Genomic DNA, 13,880 nt, shown 5'->3' on the forward strand with positions numbered 1-13,880 from the left:
ATTAAAACAAAGTCATAAAAAAATAAAACAGTACTATATCGAAAAAACCCAAATATAAGTAGACTTGCATAGATCATAACTATGCTGTTCAAGGGTCAACTGTATATCTTAAAAGAACTAAACAGTTAATATGGGAAAGTTTGTTTCTATAGACATATTCGAGCTAATATGTCATAAGCCATAAGATTAACATAGCATCGGGGCACCTGGGTGGCTCAGTGAGGTAAGCGTCCGACTTCGGCTCAGGTCATGATCTCATAGTTTGTGAGTTCGAGCCCTGTGTTGGGCTCTGTGCTGACAGCTGGGAGCCTGGAGCCTGCCTTGGATTCTGTGTCTCCCTCTCTCTGTCTCTGTCTCTCTCTCTCTCAAAAATTAATAAACATTAAAAATAAGTAGATTAAATGATTTGTACCAAAGCTCAGTGTCATCTACACTTGAAAAATACCTAAGCCTGTCAGCAAAGAGGAGGAGGAGGAGGACTAGGAGTAGATAATAATTCTTGCTTTATATGAAAACTTTCAGAACTACATAAGGGAAGTCCATTCAACTGATTAGTATGAGTGATCAATCCTATTTTAAGTGTTTTCTTCCTACGAGAAATAAAGTAAAACTTTATTTTACAGGTACAGTTTTTTAACTCCAACCTTTATTTTTTTTTTATTTTTTTTTTTCAACGTTTTTATTTATTTTTGGGACAGAGAGAGACAGAGCATGAACGGGGGAGGGGCAGAGAGAGAGGGAGACACAGAATCAGAAACAGGCTCCAGGCTCCAAGCCATCAGCCCAGAGCCTGACGCTGGGCTCGAACTCCCGGACCGCGAGATCGTGACCTGGCTGAAGTCGGACGCTCAACCGACTGCGCCACCCAGGCGCCCCAACTCCAACCTTTAATACTGAGGATTAAATGAGCAGATGCACCTCCCACATAAAATTTGATGCCCGTATATTATCATTTCAAGCAAATGGCTTGTGTCCTTAATGGAATCTGATGCTTTTTCTCCTTCCCTTTCCCTCCCTTGTAGGATCTGAAGAAGAAGCTGAAGAAAAGCAGGACGGTGAAAAACCACTTTTGGAACTATGAGTACTACTTTTGTGACAGTAAGTGCAACCGAAAGTGTAGCAACAAACTAGTTAAATATGGATCGTTTCTCTGAGTAGATTCAAGGTGAAATTCGAAGAATATGAGTATAAATCTAGAGCCAGCTCTGTCCCATTCACATGAATTTATGGTTACATTTTTCTCATGTGAAATTTCTTACCATTCTTTTGCATCAGTATGAATTTGTAAAGTATAAAAAATACCTCAGAGTTCCCATTTCTTCTTTTTCTAATTGAGGTTAAAATTGGCACATAGCCTTACGCGAGTTTCCCGCCTACGGCATCATAATTCGATTATTTGCATACACCGTAAATCCCTGCTGCCAAGTGCTGACCATCATACACCTGCTCCCCATCCACATCTCTGCAGAGTGAGAATGAGTTCGTTACTGTTTACTTAGCCAGAGCGTCTCCATGTCAGGTGTTACTCAGTTACAAACCCTACCTAGTGTGCTGAGTGAGGGTAGCAATCCTACGCGACATGGGTACCGAGCATCTCTGTCTACACCTGGGCAAGTGGGACTAGCATGGTGAGTGACCGTCCCAGCGGGCACCGCTGGCGAGTGGCAGAGCTGGGACTCAGGCCCGCCGAGTCTGGTACCAGGGTCCGCCCTGGACCTGCACCCAGGTGTCCCCAAGTGCCGTGGAGCTCCCGAGATGAAAGGTGTGGTCCGGCCAGAGCACTAGACTGATGGGCCTCAAGGTGGAGCGTGTTGTTCAGCCCCTTGAGGTCATCAAAGGGAAACACTTCCACCCCGGAAATGGCAGCAAATGAACACAAAGTGAATTGTAGTGGCAGCGTGTCCGCCTAATCACGTGATGACGGAAGGAAAGTGGTGCCAGGCTCAGAGCTGCTGAGGAGCTGGGACAGGCAGGGACTAGCCTCGGAGGCAGCCTGGGGGCAGCGAGCAGGCCCTGTTTCTAAAGCCCCTGCGCCCCAGCCCGCTCCAGCCCCGCTTTCTGCATCGGTGCTTGAGAGGCAGCAGAGATGGGGGCACGCGAACAGCCAAATTCAAGAAGGCTTTAAAATAAGTTCTTAAGTGGCCACACCCAGGTCTTCACGTGTTTGTAGCTGCCCAGCTTCACACAGACTTTCTCATCGAAATACAGGGCAAAGTGTAGCACTTTACCTGTTAACACTGCGTCTCAAATATTCGTGTGTTCTCGTCTCTTCTTCCAAGTGTGAGAAATCCGTCACTGAAAGTCACTGGAGGAGGACAAGGACCAGAGCCGGGGTCTTTCCTGTTGCAGGTTGAAGTGCTGACACCCGCCGCTGACTTCAGCGGACGGCCGATAAGGAACTTATTTATTGTAATACCTCATAGACGTCTTACCACACCCACGTACATTTAGGAGCCTGCCTGCGGCAGGTGCATCATGTGATGAGCCACACCGCCTTGGGTGAGACTGAGTCTGATCTGTCCATGAATACTTGGAGCCGAGTCTTGTGCTGTATTCCCGATCAAAAGACTTCTTAATATATTGGAATAACACTTTTTTAGTAAGCAAAATCTCTTTTTATTTGCTTTGCAGGGTTGGAGGTTTTTTTTTTGTTGTTTCATGTCTCAGATTTCTTTTGTATTTCTTTTTTTAACATCCTACATTTCCCTCGTGTTTTTTAACTCACGCTTACGCGCTCTTTGTACAATTTTAAAAAGTAATAAAATCCAACGTATCGAAGTGGTTCATTTTACTTTCCTTATTTGGCATTATGTATTTGGCTTAAAGTATTGGGATTACTGAATGGGTCACGGAGGGGTGTGGATGCATGTTCGAGCATAACCAGACATTTTGCAGTTTTCATTATGAAATGGTATCCTTCCCTTAGAAGTACGGTTCTGAAATAACGTGAGAGTCTTCTTTTGGATGAACAAGAGAAGACCGTGGCCATCATTTCTCTTTATGTGGCTAATTTGAACTGAAATAAACTAAATTACATCGTGAACTCCTTTCAGATATGCATGTTCACCTCAATGCCTCATAGAAGGCAGCGTGTCTGTTAGTTTTCTGGTCTTATTCACTGTGTCCTTCAAGAAAAACTCAACTTGTGTAGTGACAGTGGTGGCAACTGGCCGTCTGTGCAGGTCACGTCAGCTCCGTCTGTGCTTGTTCTGACACTGGACCAGAGGACCAGAGTGCCACGAGGAGGGTTGTGGGAGGCTGAGGCCTAAGCGGAAAGAGCCTCCTAGTGGAGAAAGGGCGAGGAGGGTCTGCAGGGTCTGGCCGAATCTCGAGAACTCAGTGGAGGGACCTCAGGTAGAATACTCTCTCTCAGGAGGGGAGCCGCATACACACCAGGCCCCCAGATGATGGATGCCTCAGCCGGATGTCCCTGTATACTTACCCTGAGAAAGAGCCCTCACCTACATACGCTGGGCTGAACCAGTAGCACGTGGCCCATGCTCCTGGAAGCCGAGACTCGCCCAAGAAGTTGACTCTCAGAGCACAGACCAAGAGGAATGAAGTCTGTGTTGAGAATGCACAGTGAAGGCAGACTGGAAGCATAAAAGGCTGATCTCAGAAAATCTGCTTTGCCAGGCACCGGACAGATTGGGTCCCGGGGCTGGGCACCCTCTCTGTACCGTACACGGGTGGCGTGGAGGTGGGGACACTTGCTCGTTGTGCTCACATTACTGAATGCTCTTCCACTTGACCCCCAGCACACTGTTATCTCCTGTGCATGTCTGCTATGGAACCTTGCTTAGCTTCATGCTACGGTATTGTGTCCCTTTGGAAGGACTGAGATGATCCAGCACGTGACATTCAATTACACAGTTGACTAAGGGCCTCCATATGTCTGTTCTCGTGAGGAAAAAAGTCCCTTCCTGTTGCCCCGTCTACCCTCTACCTGTGCTAATAGTTTCATGTGCCCGGGTCTTGTGTTCCCCTGTCCGCACTGACAAAATGAGACCGAGAGTACCACCTGAGGAAATCACACGCCAGGGAGAAGCTCGGATCCTTGGTAGATATCAGGATTAACTGGGGTTACGAGAAGTCTGTGGGCCATTCCCCGCAGAACAGGTGTATCGGACTGGACTGAAGGTGCAGCGTCTCAACAGTCCTGGTCATACGATTCCCAACTCATGAAGCAGCTACTTGGAATGAACTTGGTATAAAATAGGGGAACCCCTCACCCACAGGATAAGAGTATGTTTGGCAGCAATCATACGCGTGTGTGCAGATGGATTTTTCTTTCATTAGCTGTGACCTTTTGGAAGTGAGCAAAGTTGGCTGTGGTTTAACTGCCCTTAATTTATCATGCAGCACCCCAGCCACCGCTTGCACAGCCCCAACCAGTAGGGGCCGGTTTGACTTCAAGCCTTTTCCACGAATCAACCACATTTGATAGAGCAAATAGACCAGAAAAACCCTGAGAAAACAAAACACCAGCCCCTTCCTGCCCCCCACACTGTCCCCTGCACCACCGCCCTCCCCCTCTCTGCACCTGCCAGTGCAGAGCAGAGCCCGCAGGGCTGCCCAGGTCGGGTTGGGGAAGGGAGGGGCTGAGGATTGGAAGCCACAGGGGACACTGAAATCAGCCCACACGGCTCTGGGTCATTTGCTAGTCTCCCCTTTGCCTCTGTGCTTTCCATACACAGAAACAGTTCCAGATCTCTAGAGGCCCAGGTATTTGGTCTAAAGAGGCCTAATTAAATTCCTGAAAATGAAGGAATGGATGAAAATTAAATTTCCTCCTTTTGTGTATTTGGTGGGTCTTGTGCTGTTTCTACCTCCACTTAGTCTCCAAAAGCACCTGTTTCACAGAAACTGAAGCTGATTGTAAATAAACAAAAAATCCTTCCCAATTTTAAATGAGACATTATTTTATTCTAGTATATAAAAACTTTTACTTTAGGGGCGCCTGGGTGGTTCAGTCGGTTGGGTGTCCGTCTTCTGCTCAGGTCATGATCTTGCGGTTCCTGAGTTCTTGCCCCATGTCAGGCTCTGTGCTGACAGCTTGGAGACTGGAGCCTGCTTCGAATTCTGTGTCTCCCTCTGTCTCTGTCCCTCCCCTGCTCACACTCTGTTTCTCTTTCTCTCAAAGATAAACATTAAAAATTTTTAAGTTTTACTTTATTTTTTTTGATGTTTATTTATTTTTGAGACAGAGACAGAGCATGAACAGGGGAGGGTCAGAGAGACAGGGAGACACAGAATCTGAAGCAGGCTCCAGGCTCTGAGCTGTCAGCACAGAGCCCAACACAGGGCTCGAACCCACAGATCATGAGATCATGACCTGAGCTGAAGTCGGACGCTTAACCGACTGAGCCACCCAGGTGCCCCTTTTTAACTTTTACTTTAAAAGGATTCATTAGAAAAAGAGAAAAACAATCACTAATTTCTTCACCCACCTACTGTGCATTGAACATTGTGTTTTATACCCACATTTGTAGAAATATACATACACATATAAATGAGTGTCATACTTAATAGTATTATTCCTCAGAAATTATGGTCAAAGGACTGGACAAATATTGTACAAAAAAAGAAACATAAATGGACTCAATCTATGAAAATATGGTTATCCTCATCAGAAAAAACAAAACCACGGTGGAATACTACTTTTCACCTGTCAGGTTACCAAAATCCTGATGTTTGACAAGCACAGTCCTGACACTGACCTACACTGTGGTGGGAAGGGCACAATGGCGTTACCTCTGTCGGGGTAATACCTTCAAAATTACAAGTACACATGTCCAATATTATAAAACAAGATTATAATTTCAGCATATTTTATAATAGTAAAAGATTGGAAGGAATCCATTCGTCTATCACAAGGAACTGATCTTACAAAATGTACGTTCACCAGTAAAATACTGTTCAGCTACGTGTCCTTATATATGGACATAAAAAGAGCTGAAGAATATATAAGTGAGAAGAGCAGAATAATGTATGTTGTATACTACCTGTGTGTTGGAAGAAAATGAGACATGTTTGTATTTATGTTTATATGTAAACTCATATTTGCAGAAATAACTCGAAAGATGCACAAGAAAGAAAAATGTGACCTGCAAATGTTTGGGAGGTAGAGACAGTGGTTGAAACAAGATTTCTTAGTTCAATTTTTAGAGTGTTTTGAATTTGAAATCATATGAAGGTATAATCTACCAATTTTATTATGGTCCTGCCATGTATATTTCTTCAACAACACTTCCTGATTAATTTTCCGTATCTTTAACAATCTGCATTTTTTTGTAGATGCATGTTAGTCCGTCATGTGACATCATTTAGTTTATTTCTGGTTTCTTATTGGGCGTTTGAGTTCATTTGCGACTGTTGTGAATGGTGCTACAGCATTGCACGTAAATCTTAGTGTGTTCAGTGTGTGTGTGTGTGTGTGTGTGTGTGTTCTATTACTTCTAAAGTATATCTGCCAACAGTAGATACAAATGCTATTGAGGACTTGCATGTATTCAGCATAAAAACTCATCACATTCACAAAACTCCAGGAGATGTGTCGCTGTAAGTCCATTTTATAAATGGGAAAATTATGGCACAGAGAGTTCAAATAGCTTTAGACCCAAGATTTAAACCCAGGCACTTGGGGTCCAGAGTCCAAGCACTTAACCCCTCCAGCACCCTCCCTTCCCGTGTTAGTGCAGCTCTCATGGGGTTCTTGTGACATCGGGAAACATGGTGCACGTGAGACACTGGTCCAGGTCTGACACACCAGCCAGGCATGCAACATGTTATAGCCTTTGCCACTGGAGTGTCTTAAACCAAATGAGTCTAATTCAGCTGCCTTTTGAAGGAGTAATAACTTGGGCACCTTCACTGGCTGTGGCTCCCCTGGGGACAGTGCCCCAAAGAAGGCATCACAAGGACTCTCTCAGGGAAAGAGTTAGAAATGTGGAATTGGCCATGATTACAACCAATGCTGAATTTGAAGGCTCAGTTGTCATGCTGTTCCTTACCTTAGCCTCTCAGATTTCACCAAATGAAGGAACACAGAGATAAAAGTACACTTTTGATTATTTTTATTATGCCTGTTATGAACAGAACAAAACTCAGGTAGCAAAGATGGCAGCTTCCAGAAATGTAAAATAAAAGGCCTCCAGGCAGTTATCTGCATACAGAGCCCCAGGGGCCACTATGGAAGCTGCACGCCAGCTGTACTCAGAGGCGAGGGTGCTGGGTGGCTGGTGGGCGTGAAGGAGAGAGCAGTACTGAAGCCCCTGTGAGTGCCCCCCGGCCCCGCCCCTGACTCATGGCAGAGTCTGTTCTTGGTGCAGAGTGACATTTCCTGTTTGCCCAGCAGTTTGTAAACCCATTCTGCAGTGATGACACATAGAAAAAAGACACATGTGAACTGCAATAACCCACACCCAGAAAGAAAGCCCCGCTAGAGCCTCAGCAGACACCTTTAGCGACAATAGCCAGTAAAGAAAAGTGGAGCCTTGGGCCACCATGTGTTACAACTCTTCTCATTGCGGCAGAGTGCTGGTCTCCCAAGCAGACAGTAGGTGATGATGATGGTGTAGACCATGCTCTTGACGAGGAGGATGACGTAGGTGTAGTAGGCAGAGGTGTTCGCAAGCTGCAGCTGTAGGGGGTCTAAAAGAAGCCATTGGTTAGTTTCACCTGTTGTTTTGAAAGGCTAGGACTTATTAATGGGAGGTAGGTCGTATTATGCAATTCTGATGACCTGGGTGGAAGTGACTTTCCTGCACCAACCCAACCCAACAGTAGACGTGTATACCACTGTCACCCCTACCACCACCACCAAGACAACCCAGAATCCAGCTTGCGGGTCAAGTGAATCAACAACTTCTGTGAAATTCACTTAGTACATTTCAAAGTCTTAAAAAGCAAGGTTATGTTTTAGATGAATGAGTCATCCTGAAAAAAGCATTCGTGATAAGTAGCTTTTACCATTTCTTCACCCCCCAGCATGTCTGTAAGCAACATATTGTTAGCTATTAAGCTAATATGATTTAACCACTAACTAAATGCCAAATATTTAATTTTGAGAGTTTTGTGGGCAAACCTTTAATCTTACTTAATTTTTCAGTAACCTACGAGATTATTATTTTCATTCCCATTTGACAAATAAATTAAGGACAGAGAAGGAATTTGCCGGGTGTCATACAACTAGTAAGTATCACAAGCCAGATCTTAATCCCCGCAACACAATGTTCAAGAATACATTCTTACCAACTCTAATTCTGCACCTCCACATGCAATAAGTACCCCCAGCAACAAACAGTTAAGCAAAAATATAATGATGAATTACTGATTTAGCAGCATCTTAGCCATTACATATTGTGCATTAATGAGATTCCTACCAAGTGTAGGAATTTCCATACTCTATGGAAATTTGGTGATGTTCACAGTAGGGTGGGTGGGAGGTTTTACAAGAAGGCATTAGTTGTGGAGAGCACTAGGTGATGAATGGAAGTGTTGAATCATTCACTATATTGTATACCTGAAACTAATATTACACGCTAAGTCAACTAACTGGAATTTAAATAAAAACCTAAAAAAATAACAAAAGAAAATAAAGTGGAAGGAAGTAGTTAATCCAAATTCTCTCCAATGTTAGGAGGTCATAACTAACTCCCTTGTTTTTCCTGAATATTCCTCATTGGAGCTATAGAATGATTGCCTTTACTATCCTTTGAAATTACCCAGGAAATATATGATGTCAAGAAGTAATTAATGACAATGGTTGTGGGACCAACTGACTACTCAATGAACCAGAAGGCAGGGTCTCTTCCTGTGGAAACTTCTTGTACAGGCTTTATCTCCAGAGAATCAGAACTCCAGAATTATTAGTACTTGGTATGAAAAGGGACATTGAGAGGTGAGGTACTCATAACTTCTTGCCTTTGGTCAGGTAATATGTTAGCTAAGGTCCTTGGTATTGGATATGGAGGGCAGATCAACAGGGGTGGAACCAATGCTCCTCGTCACTTTCTTGCACAGATGTGGGGAGAAAGGGACAGAAACTAGTACTTCTAATGTGTCAGCTAAATGAGATACCCTATGCTAGGCATTCCACATATGTGACCTTACGTCTTCAACAACTGAAGGAGGTGTTATTCATGTTATTCCTGGTTGGCTCAGATAATGTAAGTAATGTACCCATATTCATGCAACTAATAATTAAAAGGCTGAGGTTAAAAGTCCAGTTTGTGGCACTTGAAGCCCTGCACCCACACCCACGCCCCATGTGTGCACCTGTCTCAGGGCCTTGGCTTTGGAGTTTCTTGCACTATGATGACATCTTAGAGGAAGAATAGAAAACTGAGTAAGTATATGAACTCTTTTCCCCCCCACTTGTTTTTTGAGAGAAAGAGAGCGAGCGCATGAGTGAGGAACGGGCAGAGAGAGAGGGGGACAGAGGATCTGAAGTGGACTCCACGCTGACAGTAGTGAGCCTGATGAGGGCTCAAACTCGTGAACCAAGAGATCATGACCTGAGCCTAAGTCAGACACTTAACCAACTGAGCCACGCAGATGCCCTAAGTATATGAACTCTTAAACCCTCTGTGTTGAAGCCTCAGATCTCACTGTGTGGCATGGTGCAAGGCATTTAATTAATTTTTGATCACTGCCCTCTTGTGTAAAATGGGAATAAAATCCTTCATAGTGAGTATTAAGAGAATTAAACAAAATGCACTCACAGTAACACAACGCCTTCTGTACAAGAACCTCTCAGTGTCGGTTCATGTTACTAAATATGAGCAAGAACACAGACTTACAAAAATGTAGAAGCAACTTGATACTGTGTTTTCCTCAGTAAAAATAAAGACCACAGAAGCGAATAAAGTCCATTGGGGAAAGACTTCAGAGCCCCTCGCTGCACCCCTAAGACTATAAAGTCCTCTCATTCCCAAACCAGCATTTATTGTGTGAAGTTGATCCCTGGGAAATGAAGGACTGACTTAAAGTATCACTCAGTCTATTTTGCAAGATCCTGCCATTATGAGGCTTCTATCTGAAGCCAGGGAAGTTCAAAAGTAAAGCTGATCAGGAGGAAAAATGCTATAACATATCATAAAGGCAAACATACAAAGCCTTACCATTTTCATCTTTCAGAGAAGCTTCTATAGAATCAATGACAGCGAGCTCTACAAGATATAAGAACAAGTATTATTCAATTGTTCATATTCATTATTTGATATGTGTCTGTGTTGGGGCTGAAAAGAAGAAAAGAAAAGAAAAAAAAGAAAAAGAATGAAGGAAGGAGAGAGGGAGGGAGGAAGGAAAAGAGAGAGGCAGAAATGAAAGAAAGGGAGAGAGGGGAAGGAAGGAAGAAAGGGAGAGAGAGAAAGGGAGAGAGAGGAAGGAGGGAAGGGAAAGAAGAGAGAAAGAGCAAGGAAGGAAGATAGGAAGGAATGAGGAGGGGAAAGAGGGAGGGAAGAAGGCAGAATCTGTCAATCCAGATAGAGCCATTACAAATATGAGCCCCACAATTCCAGAAATGGTTGACCTGATTTTATATAATTCAGTAGATCAATTCATAGACTGTGTTTCTGCACATGAAGACGTTGAAGTTCATGAATGATGCATTTTTTTTCTTTTTTTCTCACAACTAGCGGGTAATGTCTGAGACTATCTTGTTTTCTTCCTGTGCTCATAGCTCCTAGCACAGTGCCTGCCTCAAAGTAAGTGTTCTGTAAATACTTGTTGAATTAAAATAATAAAAAAATGGAAAAAGTGATTGCTATACAGTCCTCAGCACCCACTGCTGACATGAAGGGATACTACCAAAATAATTCTTCCAACCCTGGAATCCACAGCAGAATCTTACACGTTGGGAGAAGTTTGGTTTACATAATTCTCCCGTAGAAGCAAAGAAAAGCAGCCCTACCTTTCAAACCCTGCACTCCCCAGTAACCCCAACTCCTGCGCATGATTTTCTGGAGTGGAGCTGTTTAAAGACGTGAGAGCAATGCTAATGAAAGCCAATACCTATCGAGTGATTATGACCTGACCGTGCCAGGCACTGTGTGAAAGGTTCACTTGCATTGTTTCATCTGATCCCTCAGTCACACTGATGTGAGTTGAATCTGGAGGGCTCCATGTTACACACAAGGAAATACGGTTTAGAGAGTCTCACTTGCCCAGACTCATACCAGAAATTGGCTGAGCCAACACTCACATGACAATTATGGGAGATTAGATGAGCTAGAGCAAGTGGGAAGTACCTTGGGACACAATCCACAGAAATCGAACATACCTCCAGCACTGTGGACTCTCAGACATCATCTCTTCTAGTACCTTAATCGTTCTTGCAAGTGACCCTTTTTATCACAGAAGCTCAGCATTTCAGTGCATTCTTTCCGGGGACAGAAAGATACACTGAGTAATAATTATAGTTTTCTGAATATATAAATCTGAGGTGAGGGTTGTATTTCTCTACAATGTTTCAAAAAAAGCCCAACATACATAATAAGACAAAATTCCTTTAAAAAGATCACTGAATCGGGCTCTGTGCTGACCGCTCAGAGCCTGGAGCCTGCTTCAGATTCTGTGTTTCCCTGTCTCTCTGCCCTCCCCCACTCACACTCTGTGTCTCTGTCTCTCAAAAATAAATAAACATTTAAAAAAATTTAAAAAGGTCATTGACCATGGGATGCAGGAAGAGAGAGTTACAAGGTTGTTTTTGTTTTTCCTTTTTCCACTCGATGTGTCCTTGTCCATACACACATGGTTCTGGGATGCAATTTTACACACTCCACAGAATCCTGTTTTGGGGTGTGCTTAAAAAATGGGTTTGAGGTGCAGTCTTTGGGGTAAATCCCCAAAATAAAAATGTGTAATCATATTTAGATGTTAAAATATCCTTAAGAACTAATTAAAAAAATTTTTTTCAATGTTTATTCATTTTTGAAAGACAGAGACAGAGCACAAGCAGGGGTGGGGCAGAGACAGAGGGGGACACATAATCTGAAGCAGGATCCAGGCTCTGAGCTGTCAACACAGAGCCCTACATGGGCTCGAACTCACAAACCGTAAGATCATGACCTGAGCCAAAGTTGGGTGCTCAACCGAGTGAGCCACCCAGGCACCCCTCCTTAAGAGCTAATTTTAAAGTGTCTTAAAAGTCCCTTTCTATTTTATATGGTGCCTTTACTCATTAAAAGAGAAATAAAAATCTCTTATCACCATGCATTGATTGAGGTAAAAGCAGTAAGGTAGCAATTTTTCAAATTAAAATCTGTGTATGTACCCTAGGTTCTCTTTCTCCATGCAAGTTGATTGAAAACTTGGACCAGATTAGTTTTATCTCTTCAAAAGCATGGATTTTTTGTCCTATATATTTTTAGCTTTCATCAAAAATAAAAACAACAAGCAGCAAACCTATAGCAATAGAAATTTGTTGTAGAATGGTATCAGAAATGCCTTTGTTAGCTTTGTTGCTATGAGAAGACCTTGGGAGACATTCCTTTCAGAAATTAATTCTCAGGGAAAACACATCATAAATTAGAACTTCCCTCTTTTCAGTAATCATCACCATGAAACTTACTGTGTTTTTACTTTGATCACTATAAAAATCAATACCTAAAGGACATTAGCCCAAGGGCTATATTAAACTTGTGCTTTGCTCATTTGCCTCCTCTCTGTTTCTTACCTGTAGAAATTTTAAAAAATTAGGGGTGTTTGCACTCTTACTTCAGTTAGTTTTAGGAGAGGATGCACATAAATACAAGAAGCACATGAATAAATGCATTCATGTTATATTTTCAAAAGCAAGCATTTTCACTGACATGATTGTATTTCTTCTTCATCACAGCCAGGGAGAAAGCAGAGATAAATGTTCAACCCTAATTTGATCATTGGAAACACTAAGGATCCAAGAAGATAAAGATTCATTTCAACAATTTCAAGCGGTACACAGCAAAGGTCTTTGCACATTTAGTTATGTGCGTGTTCCCCCTGCTTCCAAAGGGCTTGTTAACCACAGAGAAAAGTACAAACTAGTCCTGTCCAGTGGGCCCTCTGGGGCCGTGGTCTCTTATGTCAAGGCTCAGGACTTGACTTCTGAGTCTAGAGGTTATTGGATCACAGCCGGGTGCCCACGCTATCTAAAAATGATCAGCATTTGTACCAACGGTGATCCTACGGGACACCATGGCTGAATCACAAGTGACTGTGAGTGATTAGGAAACGTGTATTCACTCTACGGTAGTGATCCTCCTGGGGACAGTGGTCCATCCTGCATCCTTTCCAGGCCTGGCACACACTCATTCTGCAGTGTTTGCTGGGCAGCATTTCCCAGGGGTAGAAATACATCCATTGTGTAGAATGGAAGAATGTTTGTACACATAGCCTCATTCCTCTCTACTTACCAAATTTCACCTTGCAGCAGTACATAAAATTCAAATCTAAAAAACCCAAGGCATACTAAGACCTCAGCAACCAAATTATACTTTTTTTTTGTTGTTGAGCTGCGCTCTGGCTCTTCAAATGAACAGCATTTTGTCACATACAGCTCGTTGTTTATGGGTCATACTTTGAGTACAGCAAGATTGAAATGAGAGGGACTTGGCTGGGTAGAACATTCTTGAACGATGTGTAATTGTTCTTATTTTCTGATCAAGTAAGATCCTTAGAAATGGACTCTCTTGAACATTTATTGTGTGTGAGGTTGCTAGGTGCCTTTACATGTACTGTTTCGTTTAACCCAAACAATGATGCTAAAAACATCACTGTAACCTTAATATTTTGGTTGATGAAACTGAGGTGAAAAGGCTAAATGAATTTTTTTCTTTTTCTTTGTATGTTCCAAAACCCATAGTATTTTAGTTCTATGGAGAAATAGCAGGACATTT

The 13,880-nt window shown here is 42.9% G+C and overlaps 1 protein-coding gene and 1 gene segment (V, D, J or C); one reads left to right on the plus strand and one right to left on the minus strand.

Moving 5' to 3' along the window:
- The window catches only part of STARD3NL (STARD3 N-terminal like), a 55,455-nt gene extending 52,677 nt beyond the window's left edge, over positions 1-2,778 (plus strand). For both annotated transcript variants that reach the window (XM_027071634.2, XM_027071632.2), the window contains 2 exons: positions 1,023-1,098; positions 2,280-2,778. In XM_027071634.2, coding sequence (XP_026927435.2) covers positions 1,023-1,081 — 59 coding nt within the window. In that variant the 3' untranslated portion in view covers positions 1,082-1,098; positions 2,280-2,778. The remainder of the gene's footprint in view (positions 1-1,022; positions 1,099-2,279) is intronic.
- A 4,281-nt stretch (positions 2,779-7,059) lies between these two features.
- The window catches only part of LOC106980666 (T cell receptor gamma constant 1-like), a 30,801-nt gene continuing 23,980 nt past the window's right edge, over positions 7,060-13,880 (minus strand). The window contains 2 exon segments of the C gene segment in view: positions 7,060-7,653; positions 10,125-10,172. Coding sequence covers positions 7,463-7,653; positions 10,125-10,172 — 239 coding nt within the window.

The sequence above is a fragment of the Acinonyx jubatus genome, chromosome A2 (assembly GCF_027475565.1).
Source record: "Acinonyx jubatus isolate Ajub_Pintada_27869175 chromosome A2, VMU_Ajub_asm_v1.0, whole genome shotgun sequence".
Classification (NCBI taxonomy): Eukaryota; Metazoa; Chordata; class Mammalia; order Carnivora; family Felidae; genus Acinonyx; species Acinonyx jubatus.